Consider the following 26426-nt stretch of genomic DNA (forward strand, 5'->3'; position numbering starts at 1 on the left):
GTCCCCGCTGTCCCCTCCGCCCCGGCCCCGTCCCTGCCGCCCCCCGGGGTCCCCGCCGCCCCCTGCGGTGCCCTCCGCCCCTTACCGTCCCCTCCGGGGCCCTGAGAGCCCAGCGGGGTGGCGGACGCCCCACCGGGAGCTCTGCTGTCCCCTCTGCCCCCCGGTCCCTGCTGTCCCCGCACTCCCCATCGGGGTCCCGCCGCCCTGCCGGGACCCCGCCGCCCCCGGGCGGTCCCTCCCGCCCCTCGGGGGTCCCTCCCGCCCCGTCCCCTCTGCCCCACCGGCGGTCCCGTTATCCCACCGGGAGCGCTGCTGTCCCCGCTGCCCCGCCGGGGTTCCCGCTGTCCCCGGGGGGGGGTCCCTGCCGCCTCCCCGGTCCCCTGCCGCCCCCGGGGGTCCCCGTTACCCCCGGATCCCTCCTGCCCCCCAAGCCTCGCAGGGACTTGGCTTCTGCCCCGCGACATGGAGGGGGACACACGGACCCGTCACCATGGCAACGGCCCCGGCTCCCTCCCTGCGTTAACGTGGGACCGGCAGCCCCGGGGCTTTAAGCACAGGGGGGAATGGGGCGGGACGACGGCCCCCGAGGTGAGGTGGGGCAGCTCCGACACCGCAGCGCTTGGCACAGCCCGCTGCACACCCAGAGGCCGGGCGGGACCGTGCCGGGCCCCATCGGTCCCCGCTGCACCGCCCGTCCCGTCGGGGCCCGGCGGCGGCGCGCTCCCGCACTCGATCTTTCGTCCAGCGACTGCTCTGGCCTAGCGCGGGGCTCGCTTAGTGCTGCCTCCCCGCCTTCACGTGCTCCAGAGCCATGGCGGCCTCCGTGAGGGTGGGGAGCGCGGCCCCGGTGCCCGCCGCAGGCGGGCCGAGGCCGGGTCAGTGCTGGGTTCCCGGTGCCGGTACCAGGCGCTATTTCGGTTGCCTCGGAGGGGGAGGCCGGGCGGGTGGCGGGGGAGGCCGGGACGGTGGCTCCGCCAGCAGCCCGGCCTCCCCCGCCACCGGCCCGGCCCAGCTGGCCCTTTGTCGGTTCGACCGTGGGCCGTGCGGGGAGGGTTTGGTGGCTCATGAGTACCGGTGTTGGGCTGGAAATAGTGAATAATCCCCCTGCTGTCACTCCCCCGCCGCTCTCCGGCTTCGCCGGAGCTGTAGGGGGGCGGTTGCTGGCGGGGGCCGACTTCAGGATGAGGCTCCCGGGGACGCGCCTGGCTCAGCCGCTGCTGTTGCCTTTTTCCCGGTGGGATAACGGGATCACCTTGGTGGGGCAGGAGGGGCCCCCGGGGGAGCTTGTGCCTGGTGTCCCCCCGCCTTGGGGGCAGCCAGCCCCAGTCACAGGGTTTCACATAGTTACAGTGGTGCTTTCCGGGCAAAAAAAAAGCTGTTTTCCCCCCAAAAGTGCCAGCAACGTGCCCCCAGCGTGAAGGGCAGAAACCCACCCCCTTCTCCTGCCCACTTGCCCCCGGGGGAGCCATGAGGGCAGCGAGGGTGCTGGTGGCCCACGGGCTACGGGTTGCGCTGTCCTCCCAGTCCCTCCTTTAGGCCAGCTGGTTTGTCCCACAGCCCGAGGCCCTGCACGGCGAGCGGCACAGCAGATCCCCGAGGAGATCCTCAGTAACACGGAGCTGCGGGAGGCGGCAGAGGCCCTGCCCCGAAACTACAACTTCGAGATCCCCAAGACCATCTGGCGGATCCGGCAGGCTCAGGCCAGGAAGGGTGAGCGCCAGCCCCAGGGACGAGGGGTTTTGGGGCTGCAGCGTGGTGGGGCGGTGCTGCTGAGCTCTCCTGCAGCAAGGGAACCCATTCGGGCCACGGCGCAGGGCCAGTGCTGCTGGGGCAGGGCTGGTGCTGAGCTCCCCGGCGTGCCCCGGCATGCCTCGAGGCGGGTTAATAGATCTGTATCTCTGGATTATAATCGCATCGGACAGGACAGGTTGAGCTGCGCGGAACTGTCAGCTTGTGAGATGTGTCTGGGATGCCGGCCAGGTCCCTGCTGCTCTCCTCTCTCCCTGTGCTTCCCTGCCACGTTGCCGGGGCCAGGCAGGGGGAGCCCCTCAACGCCCGGCTCCGGGGGGGCTGGAGGGGCTGACGGAGAGCTAGGCCACGCTATGCCCTGGTTTGAGCCTTCCTCAGGGGTTTGCTGTAGCCCCGGAGGAGTGGGGAGTGGCCATGGTGGCCCTGGAGCAGGTGCTGCGGGGTGCTGCCAGGGCTGTGCCTCCCGGTGTGCGCATCCCGCTGTGGCTGAGCCGGCTCTCGGTGTGTGATCGGCTACAGGCATCAGGGCATGGACCCTCCCCCCTCTGTCCCCGGGTGTCACCAGTGTGCCCACCCTCACTTCGCACGCAGGCAGGGGCTGCTTGCGGGGGTGTGCCGTGCCGGGAGCTCCGGGCAGAGCCAGATTTGCAATGCTGTGTCCACCAGGGAATGGCTCTGCCTGCTGCCACCGAGCTGGCAGGGCTGGCAGGAGCTGGCAGTCATCGCGGGGGAGGCTCCGGGAGCTGCTGCCTGAGCTGGTCCCTGCCGTGAGGCCGAGGGGCTGGAGGCTGCAGGGCTGCCTGGTCCAGCCCGGCTGCGACGTGGGAGGCCGGGCTGCCCATCAGGACGCGGCGAGGCTGCCTGCCCAGCCGTGCTGGTCCAGCTTTCGTTGCCATGTTTTGCTGCTTGGCACCTCCTAATTAAATGTAAATATGTGGCTGGGATTTAGGCTTCAGAGCTGGGAGCGGAGCCCATCAGCCAGCCAGCCGTGCTGGGATTTAAAAATCTGCGCGTGCAGAGCCCAGCCAGGGACTCGTTGCTGGGGGAACACAGCCTCCCGCCGGGCTGCGGCCAGCCCTGCCTGCACCCTGCCTGCTGCGGGGTTTGGGGGGGCCGGCGTGTCACCCCCTGTCCCCATAGTGTTGGCAGAGAGTGACCCAGCTGTCAACGCCTTGCTGGGGGAGGCAAAGCGGTTTGCAGGTATGCTTGTTGGTGGCAGTCTGGGGTGGGGGGCAGTCCCTAGTGGTCCCAAACGGGCTGGGGAACGCTGGGACCCGGAGCTGCCTGGCCCTGCCAGGTCGGGCAGGGGCTGGCAGAACACGTGCAGCTTTCCTTGGGCACTGCGGGTTGGAGCAGGGTGAAATTAGCCTGGTTTGGGCCAGGTCTTTACACAGCTCTCTGCTGGCCAGCAGGCTGGGCTTGGCAGTGTGGGGATTTCTGTTGGAGGGGGATCTGGAGGGGACGTCTGGGTAGATCTCTGTATCACTGGAGCTGGGATGTCTTAGTGGGGTCAGGTGGTGAAACGACAACTGACAATGGGATTAATGGGGCCTCCTCCATTCATCTCCCTCAGCATGGTCCCTGCTCCTCCCCACCGCCCCGGGGCAGCCTGGAGGGACCCAAGGGGGGCTCCTGGCTGGACCCCAGGCGCTGCGGGGAGGCAAAGGGACTGTTCCCATCCATGAGGAGGGAGCAAACTGGGAAGCATCATTCGCTGATGAATAAATTCCTGCTAGGCACAATGCCGTGGCGTTGCCGGCCACCCTCCCGGAACAGGGAGAGAAGCAGGGAGGGGAGGTGCAGAGAAGGGCAGCGAGGACGATCAAAGGTTTGGAACAGCTTCTGTACAAGGAGAGATTAAATAGATTTAGATCCTTTAGCTGGAAAAGAGGCGAACGAAGGGGGATATGATAGAGGTATATAGAATTGTGAATGATGCGGAGAGGCTGAATAGGGGCTGATTATTCACTCTTTCTTGTACCAGGAGAACCAGGGGCATGCATTTACATTATTAGGAGTGGGTTTAAAATAAACAGTAGATAGTACCTTTTCCTGTGCAGCACATAATTAAAATCTGGAACTCATTACTGCGGGAAGTGAGAGAGACCAGCAGTGTCAGTGGGTTCAAAAAGGGATGAGGTGTGTGTGAGGGTCTGGGTGCAAGCAGGGAGATACAGCCTGAGGCAGGACCACGTGCGCCCCCGCTGCTGGAGCTGCCGGGAGTTTTGGCCAATTTCTGCCTGTTTTGGGGAGGGTGGTTCCCGGGGCTGCCGCTCGAGCTGGGCACATTGGCCCCAGGGGCTGATGCCCAGGTCCCCATTTCGGGGCGTCCCCTCCAGCCCCTCCTAACCCCGGGGCTGTTTCTCTTTCCCAGTGGCCCTGCAGATGCCAGAAGGGCTCCTCATGTTTGCCTGCACCATCGCGGACATCATTGAGCGGTAAGATGATGGCTTTTCCGCGCTTCCCTGCTCGGCGCCGGGGGCTGGCAAGGGGATGGGGGCTGCTGCCAGGAATGGGGTGGCTGCTGGACAGGGCTACCTGGGCAGGATGAGGCCCAGGGCTACTGCCGAGGAGGGTGCGGGGGGCCCCGGCATGGCTGCCCTCGCAGGGACACCTCGGCCACAGCCTGGCGGGGCGCAGGCAACGCTGCTGCCCTGCGGCATGTCACAGGGACTCACTGACAGGCCTGGGGACAGGGGCCAGCACCGCACCAGCCCGGCCATTGCTGCTCGGCTTCTCCTCCCTTCGCCGCTCTGCCGGGAGCTGCTGACAAGCTTGGTGTGTTGGGGCCCTCGCCGGGGTGATGGGGTCGGGGAGCAGCCGTCGTAACAACCGGCTGACGCCAGCTTGGTGCCTGCGCGCTCGCCGTGGCAGCACTGCCGGTGAGGGGAGGGCTGGCAGCAGGGCCACCGCTGCCGCGCAGGTCTCCTGCCCTCCTCCCGCGTGGACCCGTCCTGTCTCACAGCCATGGTCTGGCTGTGCCACTCTCAGGGCAGCACGGAGGTGCTTGGGGGCAGCCCTTCTCTGGCTGGGGAGGCCCGAAGCCGCAATGATGGCCCAGAGGGGGTGACTGCAAGCGGCTCCTGCCAGGCGGCCCCCTTCCCTGCAGCTCCTCTCCTGATTTTCTGTGCCGCTTGGGAGGTGAAGTCAGAGGCACTGGAGAGGAGCTGGGCTTTGCAGCGGATGCAGGCACCTTGCAGAAATTGGCCATAATCTCCTTATGGCCGAGCGCACCTCCCTCCCTCCCTCCCCTCCCACCGGCTTCTCCCCGCTGTGGCTGCCCCCTCCGCAGCCCCTCTCTGTTTTCGCACAGTGAATTAGTGCTAATAGCACCGCGTGCCTCGTCTGCCATCGGGGTCGCGGCACTCATTAGTAAGCTGCCTTCTCTGGCCGAGCAGGCTCGCCTCCCCACCGCCGCTAGCTGAGCAGCCGCTGCCGTGCCGGGTGGGAAGGCAGCCGTGCCCGCGCGCTTTGTCCCCGCTTTGCCATCGTTTCCGCCGCGGGACCACAGCAGCCCCACGCTCGGGCTGGGCGAGGGAGCGGTGGGAAGGTGGGCGCAGGCAGAGGACGGGTGCGGGGGGCAGTGGATGGGTGCGAGTGCGGGCGGCTCCGCGTGGGCTTGTCCCTTTAAGCGGAGCTGCCTCCTCTCCAGCTTTGGCACCCAGCCGCTTTCATGTCTCCGACTTCAAAGGCAGTGGATTAAGGGGCTCTTTTATCTGAATGAAACCTTAAGCCCAACTTGCCGTGGATGCCGAGGTGCCGGTGGATGCCGGGGTGCTGGCATCCCCACTGGACTCGCCCTCCCTGCTGGGGGTGCTCCGCAGGGCTGAGGGGGGGTGCTGGGTGCCGGGGCAGGGGGTGCTGCTGGCAGATGGGTGGTGGAGATGGGTGTTGCGTGGGGAGAGGTGCCTGGCCAAGAGCAGGGACGTGGCAGCGCGGATGGGGTGGCAATCGGATGGAGGATGGCTTTGAGGCCAAGCAGGAGGGCCGTATCCTTCCCTCGCTGGCACCGCACAGCACCCAGAGATACCCCACTGCCGGTCCCTTGCCAGGAGCACCGGGTGCCATCCTGAGGTGATTCTGGCTGGGGACGTGGCCCTGCCGGGTACCAGCACTGCCAGCTGGAGGACTGTGGCCGTGGCAGGAGGGAGCCCAGCCCTGTCCCCGCTCGCTCAGGGATGCGCTTGGGACCCGGTTACGTTGCTGTGGGTGAGGTGTGAATCGGCAGGTGGCCTCATTAGTACCTGCCTCTTCCTGCTATTAATATTCATTGCTGGCATTAATGTGGAACCGCTGCTCCTGCTGGCCCTCCTCACCCTGCACTGGGCCGGATGAGCCTCCGACGTGACAGGAATCGCTGCAGCCACATGCTCCGGCAGTGGCTGCCGCGGCCAGGCTGGGGACAGGGGCTCGGGGTACCGTCGGCCCCAGGGTGGCGTGTCCCCTTCCCGCTGGGGACAGAGGGGAGGCGAGGGCTGAGCGATCCCCCTGTGCCAGGGATACCTGCGCCCACAGGCAGCGCTCAGCAAGCAGCCCCTCTCTCCAGCCCATCTCCGCAGCCTCCTGCCCCCTCCTTGCTGGTGGGAGCTGGGGTTTGGGGATGCCAGCGAGCTCCCCCTCCCCTGCGTGCTCTGGTGACAGCTCTGCCGTGCCTGGGGCTGGTGCCCCTGGGGCGACGGTGCCCGTCCCTGTGTGTTCCGGCTCAACCGGAGCCGTGTCTGCCGCCACTCAGGTGGAATATTTATCCCTTCTGCTGGAGCTGCCTTTTAATAAAATATTCGCACTGTGGCCTGGCGGTGCTGGGGAGGGCCAAGAGCGGGGACGTGGCCTCGCTCTGCCGCAGCACAGGTGGCTCGGGGAGGACGCGGTGCTTTCTGTGGGTCTGTCTGTCTCCGTGCAAGGGAATGGCCGTGTCACCATGTCCCCCATGGCGATGGGGGAGTGAGCAGGCCCCCAGGGAGCCCCGGTGGGGGCAAGGAGGGCACGGGGCTGCAGGATGGGGACCCCTGGTGCCTCGTCCGAGCTCCCCAGCATTGCACTGGCGCTTGCCAAGCCCCGAGGGGCTGCAGGGATGAAGATGTAGCCGAAGTGTCATGGCGCTGCCTCTGGAAGGGCCGGTGGGGTACTTAGCCTGGAGCCTTTGGAATTGAGAGCGCACTTACAGCATTGACCGGCATGAGGCCCAGTTAATTAGCGTTAATAAGTTTGTCATTATCAAACCTGTGCTGGGGCGAGCGGCCAGCTGCGGGGGGGCGGCGGGGCCGGGGTCTGCTGAGCTGGCGGGGCGGCGGGCTGCCGAAACCACATCACGACGCTCTCGCGGCACCTTCCAAATTGGCTCCGTTTGTCACGGCTGATGTAATTTGGCAGAGGGTAACTCGTGCTGGGGGGCGGCAGCGTGGAGAGGCGCGTGGGGGGAGCTCGGACCACGGCTCGGGGAGGGGGCAGCCCCCCAGCCCACCCACCGTCGTGCCGGGGAGGCGGCAGCGGTGCCCCCTGCACCGCCGGCTTGGTGCGGGGGGCGCAGCCGGGAGCAGACCCCTCCTCTCCCCCAGCCGGGACTGGAGCAGACGGATCAGCTGGGCTCTCAGCTGGGCTTTTGATTCCTTGTTAATAAAGTCGACTGTCAGGCTTCACAGCTGCTAATCCCTCTGTCTGCAAGTGGCGAGTGGCTCCTGCTAATCAGCCGTGGCTCGGGCGGACGATGGCAGGGGGCGAGGGGCATCCTGATGCCTGTGCAGGCTGCCCTGCCGCAGCCTTACCACCTCCCAATGGTCCGATGGCTTTCGAGGAGCCATGCGAGGCAGCGGTGGGGGTGCGCAGAGTATCCCGGTGACCGTGCCGCGGTGTGCCCAGGAGCGTACGGGGACATTTCAGGGTGACAGGGGGTCTTGAATCATCTCTGGTTGAGCGGCAAAGAGTTAAATTTTGTGCACACAGCCCAGCAGCTCTGACACGGCTTGAAATGCCTCGCTGTGGCCCAGCTATGGCCAGTGGCTGTGACGTTGAGGACAAAAAAAGCCCCTGAAGGCTGGTGTGCCCGGCAGGTCCCCTGTGCCATGAAGGCTGTCCCCTCCTGGGGCTGGCGGGTGGGCAGGACAAGGGCACCGGGTCCCCTGGCCTGGCAGGTCTGCGATGTGCCACTGAGCAATGTGCCACTGAGCACCATGGCAAAGTCAGCGGCATCACCGGGAGGTCCCAAAGGGCCATCCTGGGACACTGGCACAAGTCAGGATCTGGCCTCAGCTTCGCAGTGCTGTAGCTCTGCCGGCCGGTGCTGCCTTCCCTTCTCCCCTTGTCCTTTAAGCGCAACCCGGCGGCGCTGGCAGCGTGGTGCAGCACACTGTGCAGGGGAATTTAATCACCGTCATTAACCGCACAACAGCATCATTAGGGAGAATGAAGTTCTCACTTCATTGGAGATGTTTAAAGCCTCAGCCCGGACAGGGATGGCGTGGGGGGGACTGGGCAGGGGGTAGTGTGCGGGGTCTATAGGGCTGTCACCTCCCAGGGCTGGGACGTGCCAGCGCAGATGCGGCGCCCACCGCCACGTGCCCCGCGCCACCTCCTTGTGTCCCTGCAGAGTCCGGGGAGCTGGCACTGATGGGCAGCGCTGTGGCCCAGCTGCGAGGAAGAGGGCACAGGACAGCCGCGGTGGCTTTGCCACCACTATATGCTGGGCCCTTGGTTTGCCTTATTTTGTTTTTTTTGCAGCTGCAAGGCCAGCAAAGCTAGGGTGCCCCTGGGATGTGGCCCTCGGGAGGGTGGGCTTGGCCCTGGCACCTCCAGTGAGGATGGAGCGGGAGGGGACCTGGCCGGAGATCGCTGCTCCGGGGGGCTGCGGGGACACGCGCCTCTCCCTGTCCTGACCCACTTGCAGATGCTCTGCGGGGCCCGCGCTGCCCACGAGCGGTGATTGCCCAGCTGCAGCGGGGCTCTTCCAGCACTATTTGCAGTAAAATTGCAAACTCATTATTTTAATTACATGCAGCCTTCCTGTGCTAATGAAGTTGGGAGTCTGGTAATGGGGCTTGGTGACGGGTGTCTCCGCTAATTAAGTGCATTGTTCTCGGCCGGGGCTGTGCTCAGCCCCCACGCCCCAGGACAGCGGCACCCACTGGCACCCGTCCCTGGGACGGGCTGGGCTTGGGTGCTGCAGTGCAGACAGCGGGTGTAGGGTTTGTGGGGTGGTTGTGCAGCTCTGCCTTTCCCCTGGGAACCTGGCTGTGGGGTATTTGCAGGGCATAACCCTCTTGCTTATCCCAGGTGTTTCCCGGCAGGGAGGTGACACACGCTGCGGCGTGACCATGCTCTGAAGGGCCACGCACAGGCGGGGCAGGGGACTGTGAGGCAAGGAGCAGCCCGCTCCGCATCCCCATCCCCGCGGGACACGCGGGCGCCCCAGCATCTGGGTACCGTCTCCGTCCTCCAGCAGCCTCGCGGTGCCAAGACCGGCCACTTTCAGCTCAGTCCCTGCAGTCCCCTCCCTGCCCAGGGTGGCTGGAGCCAGGCACGATGGATGTGCCGGGGCGGAGGACTCCTCTCTGCCGGGGAGAGCGGCTCTGCTTCACGGGGTGAGCACCAGCACCGTATCACTCACAGGCCGCCACGATGTCAGGGGACCTCACGCTCCTGCCGGCAGCAAATGCTCTCATTTATTTGTCGAGGGGCCAGGATAAATCAGGGCCACTTGGCTAATGGGGACTGGATGCCCTGTGCCTGGGGACATGCTGGCCCTGTGTGTGCCTGTCTGTCCCAGTGTTTTCAGCTCCCAAACTTGTTCCCGGGTCGCTGTCGCCTCCACCCCACGCTGGCCAGGGAAGAGTGGGGCTGGGAGGGTCCAGGGGTCCCGGCAGTTGGGATTGAGGCTGGGACTTGGCCTGCCTGGGTGCTCATCCTGCCAGTGCTGAGCATGGCGCTTTATAAATGGGATTTCGGGAGCCATCTGTTTAAAGGAGGAGATAACAAATTAGGGGGAGATGAGAAAAATGCTAAGGCCGGGCGGTTTTTCAGAATGAGCTGGGGTTTGCGGGACGTAAAAGATGAATAACCTCCCCACGTGTTCAATATTCATGAGCTCCCAGCTGTAGTGAGCGGCTCAGCGCTGGGTGGGGACAGCCCCGTCACCGCGTCCTCCCTGCCAGTGCGCCGCTGGGACCCGTCCGTGGCTGCGACGAGCTGCGGGGACGTGGAACACTTGCAAGGACGCTCCGATGGCGGCCCCTCGCCCGCATCCCGGTCCGGTCTGGTTGGCAGGCAGCTCCCCGGCCCACGTCAGAGGCAGGTGGCTGCTAATTGACGTTTCCTTCCTCTGTAGTTTGATGAAAGGCTCCGGCGACACCAAACTGATTAAAACATCAAGGGGAGGCCCCCGCGCTTGCCTTTGATTTGTCTTGGGAGATGATTGCTGCTCCGCTCGACCGTCCAGCCCGGCTGGCGCGGGTGACCCCTGCACGTGCCATCCTGGCGCCTCTGCACTTCTCCTGCCGGCACTGCCAGGCTGCCGGCACCCTTCCAGCCTCGCTGGCCGCGATGGCAGCACCATTGGGCTCCCTCCTCACCAGGCATCGTCCCATGGCCTCTTTGCTCCTTGCTCGGCCACGGCTCCGCTCCCTGCAGCTGGAGCAGGACGGTTCCCCATGGCTCAGCCCCCTCTCTCCCTGCCCGCGGGCTGGTGGCTGCGGCCCCGCGCGCCAGGCAGGGGCCACGGGCGCCTCCACCAGCCTCTGCCCTCCTCCCTCCACCGTTGCTATTTCACTTTCTTGCTCTTCACCCCGAGGGACTTTCTCCGGGGTTTGGGCCAATTTGCATACATTTTAATCTATAAAAAATGAAGTGGCGCTGGCTGCCGCTCTGAGTCAGACCTCCCCGTCCTGAATCTTAAGGAGCTGAATAATTTTCCACTTTTGCTGAGATGTGTGGAGTCTGATTCATGTTCATCTCATCACCTCTCATTAGAGGAGGGGGCTGGGGGCTCGAGGGGGTGAGGAAGAGCCTTCTCGAACCTTCGCCGGCAGCCCCCAGCCCCACAGTGCAGCCGTGCAGGCAGCGGAGGAGCCGTCCTCCCGTCTCGGCCACGCTGGCGGCGAGGGACTGTGGGATTTGGGTGCTGGTAGGATCTGGTCCATCTTCTGATGGTCCCCAACTGCGTCCCCAGCCCTTGGGACACTGCGGGGAGCAGGAGATGCCCGGGCTGGACATGGGAGGTGGGGATGGCTTTGCCCCCTCTCCAGGGATGCTCTGGCAGAGCTGCTCCCCTGTCCCCCTCCCTGGGCGCTGACGGATGGGCCAGAGCTGTTAATATTCAGCACGCTCCGCCATTTCTCCACCTTCTGCCATCTGCCCAGCTCTGCCCACCATTTCTATTCTTGCCGCCGATATAACGCTCCCTGCCTGGTGCTCAGGGGGGAGTACGCGGGACCCTGGCCTCCAGCCAGCACCGGGTGCCGGTGGGGGGTGACGCTGTGCCAGGGCACCCACCTCCCCCAGCCCCTTTGCCCTGGCCCCGTGCCAGCTTGGACCCCACTGGCACCGAGCTACGGCAGCGGGTGCAACCTCGGTGTAAATAAGGAATTAGCATCTGGTTTAAGTAGCCCCTCCAGGCATGGGGCTTTGTCATCGCGATACCTGCTTTCATCCGTAAACTACCACAGCGGCTTCCCGGGAAGGCAGCCAAGCTAATAATCCCCCAGAATGGTGCAATAAAATACCCAGAAAGGTGGCGCCTTTAAATCATGCCAGAGCCCTGGCTTTGCCATCCGGTGCCGGTGTGCGCCCCTCTGCTGGCTGGCAGGTGCCGGGTAGGCTTGGGCCAGAGCATGCGGATGCCGGCGCAGGGATGGGGGACAGTGCCAGCATTTGCTCGGTGCTTTTCCTCGCCAAGTGCCACCTAAGCACCAGCTGCTCGTGGAGCACACCCAGCTTGGCCAAACTGGCACCCGTGGGTGATGCAGCCGGTTGCGGGCTGGGGTGCACTGGTTCGTGCGGTGCCTGGGCCCAGGGAGGTGGTGGCTCGGCCGGCATCACTGGCGATGCCAGGGCGGCTGTTCTGCCCGGCCTGGTGGCTCTGGTCCCCAGGGCCGGCTGGCGGGAGCGGCAGCACTGCGCTGCGCCGGGTCTCCCTCTGCTCCTCTCCCTGCTAGAGCATTAGGAGGCTGGCAGCGTATTGTTTGATGAGCGGATAATCCGCTGAATTGCAAACAGCTTTACCCAATTGAAGAGGCGGATTACCGCTCTCCAGCTTAATCATGTTGACATCTCGGAGAGTAGCCAGTGATCGTCTTCCTTGGCGCGTGGCGAGGGGCTCAATGGCAGCACGGGGTCCCCCGGTAGTGGCACGCCGCGGGGCTGGGGGGCAGGACGTGGGCTGTGGTGACGGCAGCCAGCCGTGGCCCTCACTCTTGTGCCTCCCCGTAGGTTCACGGACGCGGAGGCGGTGGTGATGGGTGATGTGACCTACGGCGCGTGCTGCGTGGACGACTACACGGCCCGGGCCCTGGGCGCTGACTTCTTGGTGCACTATGGACACAGCTGCCTGAGTAGGTGACACTCGGCCCCGGGGCGCTGCTGAGGCGGCTGCGCGTGGCACTGCGGAGGCTGCATCACCGCCGCTGTGCCGTGCCGAGTGGCTCCCTGCCCTGCTCGATGCCAGCTCGGAGACTTAGTGCCAAGGGCTAATCCCTTCCCAAAGGGATTTCTGTTCTCCAGCCTTGGTTGCTGGCTTTGGACAGGGTCGGGCTGGCTGGGCAGCTGCCCGCGGGCAGGATTTTGGGGGCAGCAGGGCGTGCTCCTCCTGCTCTGCCATGTGTTGCCACAGCACCCAAATCGTGGCCCTGTGCCCAAGAGCAGAGCAGCCAGGCCACGGCTTGGCAAGACCCCGCTCGCCCAGGAGCTGCCGATGGGGACGGGGCGGCTCTCGCCCCCTCTCCGCAGCTGTGGGCTTTGGGGGAAGTCGGGAGCCATGGCCTGGGGTCCCGCTTGCTCGGGGGCTTGCGTGGGGCCGGGGAAGGCGGCTTTGCGGGTGCAGCTCAGGCTGGGCGGGGAAGGGAGGAGGAGGCTGTGTGCTCCCCAGGCGGACGGTACTCTGGATCCAGTTGCCATGGAAACTGCGCTGCTGTCCCAGATGCTGCTAACTTTGAAGTCCACCCAGGATGGAATCAGCCCAAAAATAACAATAAGACGCTCTGGGTTTTAAGGTGGATCGGCAGAATTGCCGTAGTGAGCGGCAGGCATGTGCATTGCTGCTGCCGCCGCCGCGCTCCCAGCACCCGGCAGCCCTCCTGGATGTTTATGGGGCCATATAAATGGGTTTGAAGAATTGTGCCAGGCTCTGTATGAAATACTGACTCCCTGCTTGAGAACTGTGTCCCGAAAGCCACGTCAGCACAAGCGTTCGCGATGATAAATACCTGTGCTGGGTGGTTTGTTACAGAGGGAGGGTTATGGGCACCACTGGAACAGGACGTATAAAACCCCTGGTTTGTAGCCTGCTATTACGTGAATGAACAGCGGGAAGGGGAGGAAGGGGCCACATTCGGCGGTGCTCGGGAGCACGCCGGTGCAAGAGCCAGGCTGCTCCAGAGGACGGGAGTCACATCTTCTGGAGCTGCTCCCTGCAGGGACAGGCAGGCACTGCCAGGCTGCCCGTCACCAGCCCAGCCGCCATCCGCTGCCCATGGCTGCATGGTCCTTGCCTGCACCAGGCTGGATGGGTCACAGGGCATCCTGGGGCGCCCACAGGGTGCTGAGAGGGTGCTGGGCTCCTTTCAGGCTGCCCACAGCGCTCCCGGCACCAGCTCGGCGCAGCCGCCTTCGCGGGGAACCCCACGGCCAATGGCGGGGCGCGTCCCGGCGCAGCACACAGGCACTTGCCCTCTCCCTCCTGGCCCCACGTGCCCCGCGGGAGGGAGTAATTTGCACTTAATTGTGATCAGGTGAAGAGCACCAAAATGGGAAGTGAACGCAGAGCTGTGGATCGATGTGGACTCTGTGTACTTTAATTATTCACTTAATCGTGGTGACACAGGCTTCTTAGCACCGGGGGTAATTAGATTTGTGTTCATTGATTCCCCAGGCTGCCATTATCTAGAGAGAAATGAGCGGGTGCTCTCCGCGGCTCCCATCTGCACCCCTGCCCGGGGCGCCTGGGGTGCCAGGGTGGGCAGAGGGGTGGCACAGCCCACCCTGGCCTGCCCGCACCGGGGCAGCCAGGACGCAGGGAGCCCCACCAATGTGCTTTATCCCCCGTCTGCAGGCGGCACTCACACCCTCTCTCTTCCTCTCACCAGTTCCCGTCGACGCCACGCAGGGGCTGAAGATGCTCTACGTGTTTGTGGACATAAAGATCGACACGTCCCATTTCCTGGAGACCATTCGCTTCAACTTTGCAGCAGGCACCTCCCTGGCCCTCGTCAGCACCATCCAGTTCGTCTCCACGGTGCAGGTGAGATGGGCACCCCCAGCAGTGCGGGGCGCGGGATGGGGCTTGTTCTGCCCCCAGCCTTGGCCCCGGCTCCGTCCCTTCCTGCCCCGGCTCCAGGGCGAAGCGGCTGCCCCAGTGTGCTGGCAGTGATGGTTCCCCTCTGACGAGTCGCTGCGATAATATGCTGCTGCTGTAATGTTGATCAAGTACTTTATAATAACTCTGATCAATGTTTCATGGCGGCACCCCTCCCTGGCTCCCCTGGGAGCTGCTCTGTAAATGTCAGGGCAGGCGGTGGAGCACTTGGCATTTTGATGCAGTGCCGGCAGCGGCAGGGGAAGCTCCGGCGGGTCTGTCTGTCTGCCCCTGAACGGCCGGCTGGGCAGGACGGAGGAGATGAATGAGCCTCTTGAGCCATGTCTATCTAAACATGGGGCTATCGAAGCGTTAAGCGTTCTCCCTTGTCTTTTAATTGATACGTTGGCTGAGCCTCGCTGAGCATCTTGGCTGTGCAGGGCCGTTACCCTCCGTGACAGTGAAGCCCCGAGCAGACCAGCTCCCCTCCGCTGCCGCCGTGCCGAGGCACAGCAGCACAGCCATTGCTGCTGGTGCCCCATGGAGCTGGGACTGCCAGATCCAGGGTGTCCTCAGGGGTCCCCGGCAGTGCCGGGGACTGCCGGCCTTGGCCATGCTCTGTGCCACCGCCTGTCCTTGCTGGCTGGCTGACCCCGTGTCTCCTGCAGGCGGCATCGCAGGAGCTGCGCTCCCAGTACAAGGTGTGTGTGCCCCAGTGCAAGCCGCTGTCCCCAGGGGAGATCCTGGGCTGCACATCGCCTCGGCTCGCCCAGGACACGGACGCCATCGTGTAAGTACCAGGGCTCCTCCAGGACCCTCCTGCCTGGCCCAGGCTGCCCGCCCTGCCTTTACCCCCTGCCTGGCCGTTGGGCGGTGCTGGGGGTGGCGAGGGGACGTCTGTGGGCTGGGACAGGCCCCCTCCAGCTCCCTGTGCTGCTCGGAGTGGCGTGTGCTTGTAGCGCAGAGGAAATAATTGAGTCGTATATCAGAATAGATAATAGATGGAAGGGCGGGTGAATAATTGGAAAAGACAAATGGCCGGGGCCCAACATCACAGCAACATTAATTTTATTTAAGGACAGCAAATTAGAGGGAGCACTTCGCTTCCTATCACCTAATTATTTTAGGTAATGGAAATGCTTAATGTACTGTGAATACAGTGTGCTGCAGAATAAATAAATACAAGGACCCCACCCTTGGGGGGAGCTGGGGAGCCCGGGTGTGGGTTCAGGCCCTGTCGAGCCCCTTCTTGCCCACCGTGCCGGGAGCCAACAGCGCTGGTGCCTCTCCGAGCACGGCCGTGCGGGCAGCCGGGCTCAGATTGCTGGGGCTTTGCCCTCAGCCGTGCCAGGGCTGGGGGAGAGGCGCTGCTTTCCACCCCTCCTCAGGGGCGTCGGGAGCGGGCAGGGGTGGCCGGGCCAGCACTGCATCGCTGTGAGCGAGTCCTTCCTGCTGCTGGAGGAGCTGCGGTGCGGTACCGACCAGCCGCCCGTGCAGGTGCACGCAGCTGGCGTACCTGCATCCTCCCCACGTTATTATTTTCTTCTTTTGCCCGTCTCTGGGGCTAACTTTTGCAGACAAATTAGCTTTGATCTCCCAAAATGTCATTCTCCAATTAAGGGCAAAATCTAGTCAAGTTTTACGTCTGAATTCATTTTCCAAGCCCTCACTCCATTAGGGCAGCTGAATGAAAGGCTTTGAAATGTAATTGCTGACTTGAAATCCGATTAGAAATGGAAGCAGCAACGTCTAGAACCAGCCGTTGAGATGGAGCAGCTCCCGGCCGCCCCACGCCGCCGTGGGCATCCCTCCTCGCCCCACGCACGGCCACCTCTCCCGCCCCAGTGTGCCGGGGGCTGCATGGAGACGGGGAGCCCTGGCTGTGCCCGCTGCCCCCGGGTCCCAGCGTGGGAGCTCGGGCTCCCAGCATCTCCGCGCACTGCGTTGGGAAACGGGCAGGCACATGGATGGGCGCCTCCATTTCCTGCGTGCCGTAGCTCTCCCTCCCCTCTCGGCAGGTATTTGGGCGACGGGCGCTTCCACTTGGAGTCCATCATGATCGCCAACCCAGGGATACCTGCCTACAGGTACGGGCAGCCCTGGGATACCTGCCTACAGGTACGGGCAGCCTGTGGGCACCCGCTGTGGTCCCCAACAGCCCCGCGGTGGGGAGCACCCCAGCTCCCCCAGCACGCCGCTGCACCCCAGGAGCACCCCCTGCCCCGGGGCTGGGCAGGCAGCTGCCTGCAGCAGGCACAGGCAGGCAAGGGGCCACCGGGTGGGTGAAGAGGTGCGGCAGGGAGATGAACGCCAGCCATTTACTCCAGCTGAATATAAACATTTTGACAAGTACCTGTGAAAGCTCATGGAGGTGCAGCCATTAAAGCCCGGCTGCTGCAGGCAGAGGCCATAAAGCGCGATGATGAGGCCGCTGAAAGCAGATGAAATATCAAGAGCGAAAGGCTGGGCCCATTTGGTGAAATCTGAATTTCTTAGTAGGTCGTTTGTTACTAACGGGAGGCGCGCGTCAGGTTTATGGCGCTGGGGAAGCTGCCGAAACCCGAATGGGATTTGATTAAAATTCTCCTCGTCAAACAAAGCAACAAATCAAAGATTTCTCCATAATTGATGAGCCGGGATGGGGGGGAGCCGAGCGTGGAGTCGAGCACGCGGCCCAGGCTGTGCCGGGTGTTGGGGGTTGCGGTGGGACACTTGCCTTGTCCCCGTCCTTGTCCCGTCTCTGCGCCCTGGCGAGCCAGCTGGGCCCTGCATCAGTCAGGGGGGAGATATGCCGTGGGAGGCAATTAGTGCTAACGAGGGAGGGGCATCGTTTGGGGGGCAGGGTGATGGGGTGCAGGCAGGTGACGGGGCGTGCGTAAGCCCGGCTCTGCTTTGCAGGTACGATCCCTACAGCAAGGTCTTCTCCCAGGAGCACTACGGCCACGAGCGCATGCGCCGCGCTCGGCAGGACGCCATCCGCACCGCCGCCAGCGCCCGCTGCTGGGGGCTCATCCTGGGCACGTTGGGGCGGCAGGGCTCCCCCGGCATCCTGCAGGTACCGGCCCCCTCCCCACGGCCCCTGCCTGGGCACCCGGCACCGCTCCTGGGGGGGAGAAGGACCGGGGAGCGATGGCACTGTCGGCACAGTGGCCTTGCTGCCGGGGCGAGGGTGGAACCGGCACTGCTGGTGGCCCAGCAGTTGCCACTGGCCGGGGTCTGTGTGCCCCGAGCCGAGCGGGCAGGGCAGTTAGCAGCGGATGAGGGAGGCCAGACAAGGGCTCATTAAACCTGCCCCTTGCTGGGGAGAGCTGGCCAGCCTCGGAGCCCCCCCCGCACAGGCAGCTCGGCAATTAATTCCCTGGGTTTGTTTTAATTGGATGAACTTCTGATCGGGTTCACTGTCCCTGCTCAGCCGCCGCACTGCCTGCTGTCTGCGCTCCGGCCGGGCGAGGGGAGCAGGACCACAGTGTCCTGCCCCTTGGCAGTGGGGTTCCCTGAGCGCAGCAGCCCCACTCATGCCCAGAAATTTTTGGGGAGCCACAGGTGAGCCTCGGGGCGGCACAAGGACTGGCGGGCAGAGCCCGGCAGCGAGGTCCCAGCAGCCGCTGTGGCCCCGGGGAGTGGGGCCGAGGACAAGGACGTCCCTGGTCCCTCCTGGGCCCCTCTCCTCCTCTTGCAGCCTCTGGCTGCAGCCAGCCCGTGGCAGGCGGCCGGCCCGGGGAAGGCAGCCGCTAACAAGAACAGATTGTTGTCATTGAGCGGTAATTACTTCATTAGGCTGAGGCACGCGCTGGGGAGAGCTGGGCACGAGCCGGAGCAATGGCCGCGGTCCCTGTCACTGTGCCCGGCCTGTGACCGCCGAGGGGCCGTGGCCGTGGGGCAGAGCGGGGACCCACAGATGGCCTGGAAGGGGCTGTGGGCAGGGCCTGGGGGGCTGGACGGGGGCGTCTGTCTGGGCTCCCCTAACGCCGCCGGGTGCCTTTCCCCCCGCAGCACCTGGAGTCGCGTCTCCGCGCCCTGGGCCGGCCCTTCGTGCGGGTGCTGCTGTCCGAGATCTTCCCCAGCAAGCTGCGGCTCTTCCCTGACGTGGACGCGTGAGTGCTGCTGGCCCTGCTGCAGCCCCCCACGCCGGGGTCCCCAGGGTGCCCCATCCCTGTCCGGGCCTCCGATTCCCGCTGGAAGCTGCCCCTGCCACGTCTGTCCTGCTGTCGCCTGGCAGCGTGCACCCCCACGGGTGCTGTGCCCACAGGGCGGGGAGGGGACAAAGGTGACGGGTGGCTGGGCGCTGGGGACGTGGCTGTCCTCGGCAGGGTGGCTCCGGCAGTGGGAACTCGCTCCCTGCCCGTTCCGCTCCCTTCCCCGGGGGCTGCTGTGGGGCTTCATTGCAGCTTGTTCTTCCCAAAACGCTCGTCCCCATCCGTTGCCGTGTGTTTCCCTTCCAGGTGGGTGCAGGTGGCCTGTCCCCGGCTCTCCATCGACTGGGGAGAAGCCTTCAGCAAGCCCCTGCTGACACCCTACGAGGTGAGCACCCCCCTTCCATCTTGGGGGGACCAGCCCTGGCTCGGGGTGACACCCTGCAGCCTCCCGCAGAGCTGCGGTGCTGTGAGCCACCAGGATGGGGACGTCCCTGCGGCCGGGTGGTGTCCCCTCCGCTCCCCGTCTGTGCTCCGTGCACAGCCCGGGCGTCCCGCTGGAATTTCCGATCTCTTGTGAAACCAGTGGGATTCCCGGTGGCGTGAGCTTCCCTCCAGCACTGCCCTGCTTGGCACGCCAAGCCACCGCGCTGGCACCTCTCCCAGCACCGCCGGCTCCCCCACGGCAGGCAGCGCGTGGGGGCTCAGCTCCTTGTCCCCTCCGCAGGCCGCGGTGGCTCTCCAGGACGTGGAGTGGCAGCAGCCTTACCCCATGGACTTCTACGCCAGCCAGTCCCTGGGGCCGTGGACGGTGAACCACGCCGGCGCGCGGTCCCTGCCCCACGGCCGGCCAGCCCAGGTGGGCAGGGGGTGTCGTGGGGGCGGTGGGGTGTCACCGGGGTGATGGGGTGTCACCGGGGCGGCGGGGTGTCACCAGGGTGATGGGGTGTCAGGGTGGCGGGGTGTCACCAGGACTGTGGGGAGGCAGGGTGTCAGCGTGTCAGGGCAGCGGGGTGTCACCAGGGTGGTGGGGTGTCAGGGCAGTGGGGTGTCACGGGGGCGGTGGGGTGTCAGGGCAGCAGGGTGTCACCGGGGCGGCAGGGTGGCGGGGTGTCACTAGGGCAGTGGGGTGTCAGGGCGGTGGGGTGCCACCGGGGCAGCAGGGTGTCACCAGGGCGGTGGGGTGTCAGTGTGGCAGGGTGTCACTAGGGCAGTGGGGTGTCACCGGGGTGGCGGGTGTCACTGGGGCGGTGGGGTGTCAGGGCGGCGGGGTATCACCAGGGCAGCGGGTGTCACCGGGGCAGTGGGGTGTCACGGTGGCGGGGTGTCACCGGGGCGGCGGGTGTCACGGGGGTGGTGGGGTGTCAGGGCGGCGGGGTATCACCAGGGCAGCGGGTGTCACGGGGGTGGTGGGGTGTCACGGTGGCGGGGTGTCACCGGGGCGGCGGGTCCCCACTCTGTCCCTTCGCCCTTGGTGGCCGCGCAGGGTGGCGGGGGCGGGCGGTGGGAGCCTTGGCGCGGGCTGAACGCCCGGTGCCCGGTGCCGCCCGGTGCCCGGGGGCTCCCGGTGCCGCGTGCCAAAAGCGCCACCCGGCGGCTTCCTTCCCGCCGAGCCGTAACGGGGCCGGCGCCGGCCCGGCCGGGGGCGGGGGACGCCCGAGCTCCCCCAGCCCCGGCCGGGGCGAGCGGCCGCCTGGCCCCGCGGCTCCCGGGCGCCGCCCGCGGGGTGCCGCCGGCCGAGCCCGGGCAGCCCCATCGCCGGGGCCGGGCCCGTCCTGACTCCCGCTCCCGCAGGGGAACCCGCCCGCCGGCGAGGAGAGGCCGGGCACCGGGGGCCCGGCAGCCCCCTGAGCGCAGCCGCGCCCTGTCCCGCTGCCGCCGCGGCCCGGGGCCCGGCGCGGGCGCTGGCACCGGCCCCCCGCAGGGGAGCACCCACGGGGCCTCCCGGTACCGGCGCTGGGATGGATGGGGACGCGCACCCCGTGCCTCCAGGACACCGCTGCCCGCAAGAGCCGTCCCGGCTGCCCGCGGGGAGCGGCCCCGCAAGGCCAGGCCGTGCTGCGGGCTCTGCCCCCGGTCGCACCGGGGGGACCCGGCCCGGCCCTGGTCCCGCTCCCCGCGGCGCGGCCTCCCGCCGCCAGGGGGCGCGCTGGCGCCTGTGCGCGGAGGGGCACCGCCCCTCTCTCCGCGCCGTCCAATGAGCGCGACGTGTTTCGGCGGGAAGGGGGCGCTCAGCCGGAAGCGGCGTTCTCGGCTTCCGGCGGCGGCGGCGGGCGCCATGTCGGAGGGGCGGCCGCTGCGGCTGCTGGCGCTGCACGGCTACCGGCAGAGCGAGCGCCGCTTCCGCCAGCGCACCGGCGCGCTGCGCAAGGCCCTGCGCGGCCGCGCGGAGCTGGTGGCGGTCAGCGCGCCGCACCCCGTGCCCGGCGGCGGCGGGGACGACGACGACGGGGACGACCCTCCCCGCGGCTGGTGGTTCTCCGGGCCCGGCACCTTTGAGGCGGGGGAGGTGGCGGCGGCGCCGGCGGGGCTGGAGGAGTCGCTGTCGGCCGTGGCGGCGGCGCTGGCGGAGCACGGGCCCTTTGACGGGCTGCTGGGCTTCAGCCAGGGCGCGGCGCTGGCCGCCATGGTGTGCGCCCTGCGGGCCCGCGGCGACCCCCGCTTCCCCGTGGCCTTCGCCATCCTGGTGGCCGGCTTCGCCAGCCGAGCCCCGGCCCACGGCCACTTCTACCGGGAGCCCATCGCCCTGCCCACGCTGCACGTCGTGGGCGATGCTGACGCCGTCATCGCCGCCCCCCTCAGCAGGGAGCTGGCCCAGCACTTCGTGGAGCCTGTCATCCTCACCCACCCCGGCGGGCACTTCGTCCCGGCGGCTGCCCCGCAGAAGAAGGCTTACCTGGACTTCTTGGACCGCTTCTGCCCCGGGCGGGGACAGACTGAGCCTGTGGGGGCAGGGGCCATTTGATAACAGTCTCTGTAATAAAAGGGGCTCCAGCGAGGCGCGCGCAGCCCGCCGTCGTGGCAAAACATCGCTGTGTTTCCGTGCCCTCAGAAGGGCCAAAGAGTCCTCATCGCTCACCGTGGTGCTCTGCAGCGCTCGCGCAGGGCCAGGCCAAATGGTTTCTTGTTACCTCCCTTTGCACCTTTGTTGTATGCGTGAGCGTGCGGGTGGGACGGTGAGGGCTCTGCGGACGGGAGGGTGGCCCTGCCCTGCCTGTGAGGTGCTTCCAGAGACGTGACCAGCTCTTCCAAATTAGGGTCCCTCAGCTCGGCCACGGGAGTTGCCTGCAGAGCACGCAGCTCCTGCAGCTGCTGGACCCCAAAGATCTGTGGTGAGAGCTGCTAAGCCAGCCTTCGGCTGGTCTGGGTCTAGAAAATCGCCTTGTCTCTGGCAGTGCCAGGGCTGGTGTTTGTTCTCAGGAGCGAAATGTCTGCTGGCTCAGCCTGTGTGTGGTGGGAGACTTTTGTATTTTCCTCTGTACAAAGTGCCTTCGTGAACAAGAAAAGCTCGTCGCTATGTTTCTGGCTCTGATGTTTTCTAGAAGCATGCAGAAATCTTTATTGTCGTTACAACGGCAGGCGTCCTGCCTGCCTGCTGCTGGGGCAGGCTGGGCTCTCCAGGCTGCAGCCCAGAGGGGCCGTGCCCCGGGCTGTGCTCGCAGGGCTTCTCTCTAACCGCGGCTTTCCTTGGGGGTGCAGCGCAACATAGTTGGTAAAACAGAGGAATTGGATGAAGTTTCTGAAATTTTCTTGTCCCGGGGGGCTCGGGCAGCGCCTGCCCGCTTTGCCACCCCGCAGGGCGGCAGCGGGTGGGCTGCCGCATCTGTGCTGCCCGTGCAGGCGATGCGAAGGCATGGGGTGCCTGCCACCCCCTCGGTCTCCGCGGCGGGGACACCAGAGGCTGGTTTTGGGGGGGAAGGGAGGGATGCAGCTGGGGGCTGCGCGCCCAGCGGCAGCAGCAGCTCTGGGGAGCGAGGCCGAACGCGGCGGCCGGCTGTGACAAAGCACCGGGGCCTTTGTCTCTGCCGCTCCCCGAGCTGAGCCGGCGGCCGCTGGGGAAGGATGGGAGCAGACAGCGCTTCGCCAGCCCGCTGTTAGCGGTTTAATTCTCGCAGAGCTACAGCTCGCCGCAGTGGTCTCCCGGCGCAGCATCTCACCTCCTTGCCCGAGCGGCTCCGCGGGACGGCGCGGAGGAGGCACTGCAGCCGTGGCCGCTGCCCGGCCGCCAGCCTGCACCGCGGCCCCGCCGCCTGGCATCTCCCCGCTCCCGGGCGGAGGCACCGCCGCGGCGCGCTGCCGTTGCGAAGGGGGACAGAGCCCAGGCCTGCGGTGAGTGAGCAGAACGGTCCCGGCTCCGCGGGAGACTGCGTCGGGTGGGTCGTGGAGGGGTGTTGAGGGCTGGGTGACCCAAGCTGGGGTGCTACGGCACCCGCCGCCTCTTCCCAGGGCGCGTAAGGAGGTGGCTCCTGCCAGGTGGCTCCTGTACCAGTTAAAACAAATTAATAAAACCCAACGAACGCGACCCTCGCCTGCGGGAGGTGCCTGTGCCAGCAGCGGAGCCAGGTCATGCGCGGCCCCTGGCGCGATGGGAGAGGGAAGCGGCTCCTGCGGCCGCCGCTCCCTGCCGGATGGAGGGGTCTGCCCCGCAGTCCTGCCCTCCACCTCCTTGTCCACTGCCCAGACGCCTCCGGGCCGGCCCCTGCCTGCCTCCGGCGGGTGCAGCCCTCTCCCCGTGCCGCCGTTCCCGGCGCGCAGCCGCCCGCGGAGCTGAGCCTGGAGGCGAGACTGACCCAGGCCCTCCCGCCCCGCGCTCGGCTCGGTCTGGGGGGTTTCCTTCTTCCCCCACCCCGCGTGGCCCAGGGGAGCGGGGTTTTCCCCCAAAACAGCGTGTGGCGGTCCCTGAGCGAGGGGCGCTGCTGGGGGGTGACGGAGCGAGCCCGGGCTCCGTGTGGCAGCGGCGACGCTGGCCTGGGGCACGGAGGGCCCTGGGGATGGCCACCAGTGTCACCCAGCGGCACCGGGAGCCCGGGTGTTTTGGCAGGGCTGCGCTCGCTGGGGGCTGCCGTGGGCACAGGCTCCGGGGCTCGGCGGGGCACGGCTCTGCTCCCCTCCTGCCGGGTGAGCCGGGCCCCGGCCCTCTCCCGGTGTCCTGGGGAGGATGGGGAAGGCCAGCACGGGCAGAGACGCTGCCGGCGCTGCTGCCTCCCCGCAAAGCCCCGCCGCCTCCTCCCCAGCTCCCCGCGTCCCTTCCCCCTGCGCCGCTGCTGACTCAGGCCCTCCTCCGCTGCCCACCGCGCCAGCCGCCTGCACGGGGCTCGCCGGGCACCGGCGGGGGGTCCCGTGGGCAGCGCTGGAAAAAGCAACGTCCCCGCCGAGCCTGGCATCGGGTGCAGATCTCGCTGGGATTTGAGCCTTACTCATCTCGCGCTCTTCCTCCCCTGTCCCCGCCAGCGGGGGCCCGACGCAGGCGGCTGGGGAGGGGGTGCTCCCGGAAGGCGAGGTGTTCCTCAGGCGGGCGTGCAGCGCGGCTCCCCCCGAGCTGCCCGCCTCCTGCCTGCCCGGAGGCAGCGGCACGGGCAGGGGAGAGCCGGGGGCCATCCTGGGGCCCCGCTGCCAGAGCGGGACCAAGCCGTTGGGAGCAGCCCCCCCTCCTCGCTTCGCCCGCAGAAGCTTCCAGTTGTGGCTGAGTCACTCCTGCTGTAGCTCCTTCACTCCGTGTTTTGGATGGAAGTTTTCCATGGAAACCCACGCTGGGCCGGGCCGCGGGCTGGGATAAACACGGCTGAATCACAAAAGGCCGCTTTCGCCAAGAGCTGTCAGATGGCAGCAGCAGCGCGCGTGGCCAGGGGCGGCAGGCAGCTGCCCTGCCTCTCGGGGGGCAGCGGCGCTGCTCCCCGCGCCCCCGCCAGCCCCCCGGCCCACCCCAAAGTCCCGGGGTGCCGGCACGGCACGGGTGTCCCTTGGCAAAGCCGGGAGCGGGTCGCAGCCTTCGACCAGAAGCTGGTTGTGGGGGCCACGGGCTCTCCCAGGGATGCACAGAGAAATTCCAGCCGGGGGGAGCCCCTCGGGGGCCCTCGCTGCAGCCCAGTCCTCAGCCATGGGGCCCTGTGGGGTCGCGGCTGCTGGAGGTCCCCGGGGAAGAGCCCTCCCGCCCGCCCGGCCACGCGCGGGGACGCTTGCCCAGGCGCCGCGAGCTGCCGGGAGCGAGGCCGAGGTAAAGGGAGCGTTTGCGCCGTGCCCGTGCCCCACCAAGCACCATCCCGCCGTAGAAATGGCAAGTAGCAGCTCGGCCGTGGCGGGCACCGCGTTCCAACCTGGCACCGCCGCGTTCCTGCCTGGCACCGCCATCGTCTCCGCGCTGAGGAGGAGCACGGGAGCTGGATGGCCTCTGTCCCCCGGCACCGACGGCTGGCCCCAGGCCCAGCAGCTTGGAAGCACCATGGAAGCCAAGTCCCGGTGTCAGAAATCCAGGATATTTTTAAGGACTCTGGAAGAAAAACTAATTCCAGGGTGTCAGCGGGAGAGACTTGGCCTTCAAAACAACAACAGCGCAGCCGGAGCCTTCCCGGGGCCGGAGCGCGGGGTCCGAGGTGGAGCCTGTGGGACGCGTGCCCTACCCGGGGACGCCCCGGAGGGGATCCAGGTGCCACCATGACCTGCATCACGCTGCGCCGCTGTTGCCGCTGCCCACCACGAGCACGAGCAAGGAGCTTTTCCCGGGGGGTGGAGGGTGGGTTTCGTGGCCGGTGGCACCTTGGCAGTAGGGCTGCACCGGGCCGCGCGCGCGCTGTGCCGAACGCAGCTGCGGCTTTACCTGGGCGCTGGCGGGGCTGCCCAAAGACCCCCTTCCTGGGGGCGTGCGGCGCAGGGCCCCTTGCCAGCGGCAGCGATGGGAAAAGCGGGAGGCGAAGGGGACGGGCAGGAGATGGGCAGCACACGGCAGAGGCCCGGTGCCCGCCATGTCCCCCTGCCCGCGGCTGCTCTGCAGCACCGTGGCCCTGCTGGCCCCCGGGGACCTGGCGGTGGCCATGCCTGTCTGGGCGAGGGCAGAGCTGCCGGGCGAGGGGTCCCGGTGGGTGGCTGCTCCTAAGGGGGCGGCTCTGACCTGGAGGGGGGCACGGGCAGGGGGCCTTGCCTGGCACAGCCCCGACTCGGGTGTGGGTGGCAGCCGGGGGCCTGGGGACGCCCATGGGACCCCGTGCTGGGGCTGCAGCCCCCCCGGGCCCGCAGGGCCTCCTTCAGGGGCCGCATCCCTGACCCGCCGCTGCCACCCTCGCCCCGCCTGGGCCTGTCCCCCCCGTCCCCGCTGTCCCCCGCGCCCACCGCCACGGGGTTAGGCACCCCCACTGCTCCGGGGGCTCTGCATTCGCTGCGCCCCTTCCAGCCCCCCCGCCCCGGGGCTTTGGGTCCCCGGTGCCCCCTGCGAGGCGCCCTGCCCGGCCGGCACCGGTCGCCGCCGGCTGCCGAGGGCCCGGTGCCCGGTGCCGGGGCGGGCCGGGCCGCTCTGACTTCGCCGCTCAGGAATCTCCTGGCCGCGGCGGGCGAGTTGTGCAACCTGCGCCCGCCCCCGCCCGCCCCGTCCCGTCCCGTCCCGTCCCGTCGGGCCGCGCTCAGTCCGCGCCGCGCCAGCCCCGCCGCCGGCCGCGCTCGGCCCCCGGCAGCCGCCGCCCCCCGCCCGCCGCGGCACCGCGCACACCGGCGGCGGGGGGGACGCGGGACCGCGCCGCGCCGCGGGAGCCGCTTCCCGATGCGGCGGGACGAGGCCGGCGGGGGCAGCCCCGAGCGGCGCCGGGCCCCGCCGGGAGGGCAGGTGAGGGGCTGCGGGGGGGGCAGGGCCGGGGGGTCCCCGCCGCCCGAGGAGGAGCCGCTCGGCGCCCGCCCCCCCGAACAGTAAGAGTTGATGTGCGGCGAGCTGCACCCTGCATGTGAGCTCCTACTGCCCCGGGAGGCGGGCCGCCCCCGACGGGACCCCCGCCGCCTCCGGGACCCCGGGGGGGGGCGGTGCTGCCCGCGGTGCGAGTGCGCCGGGCCCGGCGACCATGGCTGTA

General features: G+C 67.3%; 2 protein-coding genes across 3 annotated transcripts; both read left to right on the forward strand.

Moving 5' to 3' along the window:
- Window positions 1–811: 811 nt before the first annotated feature.
- DPH1 (diphthamide biosynthesis 1) lies at window positions 812–20310 on the forward strand (the record flags this gene model as incomplete). Of its 2 annotated transcripts, XM_082327949.1 has the most annotated exons (12): window positions 812–875; window positions 1558–1710; window positions 4124–4187; window positions 12166–12287; window positions 14037–14191; window positions 14914–15035; window positions 16264–16332; window positions 17144–17300; window positions 18239–18339; window positions 18688–18766; window positions 19106–19237; window positions 20173–20310. In XM_082327949.1, 12 exons carry the CDS (start codon window positions 812–814, stop codon window positions 20227–20229), a joined length of 1275 nt encoding a protein of 424 aa, XP_082184075.1. In that variant the 3' UTR covers window positions 20230–20310. The 2 variants fall into 2 exon arrangements, with proteins under 2 accessions (XP_082184075.1, XP_082184076.1); XM_082327950.1 differs by lacking the exons at window positions 812–875; window positions 1558–1710; window positions 12166–12287 and having other exon boundaries at window positions 4134–4187.
- Window positions 20311–20547: 237 nt separating this feature from the next.
- On the forward strand, window positions 20548–21895 carry OVCA2 (OVCA2 serine hydrolase domain containing). The gene has a single exon (XM_082327951.1). It carries the CDS (start codon window positions 20576–20578, stop codon window positions 21341–21343), a length of 768 nt encoding a protein of 255 aa, XP_082184077.1. The 5' UTR covers window positions 20548–20575; the 3' UTR covers window positions 21344–21895.
- The last annotated feature ends 4531 nt before the right edge of the window (window positions 21896–26426 follow it).

This window comes from Platalea leucorodia (assembly GCF_965183815.1).
Source record: "Platalea leucorodia genome assembly, chromosome: 16".
Classification (NCBI taxonomy): Eukaryota; Metazoa; Chordata; class Aves; order Pelecaniformes; family Threskiornithidae; genus Platalea; species Platalea leucorodia.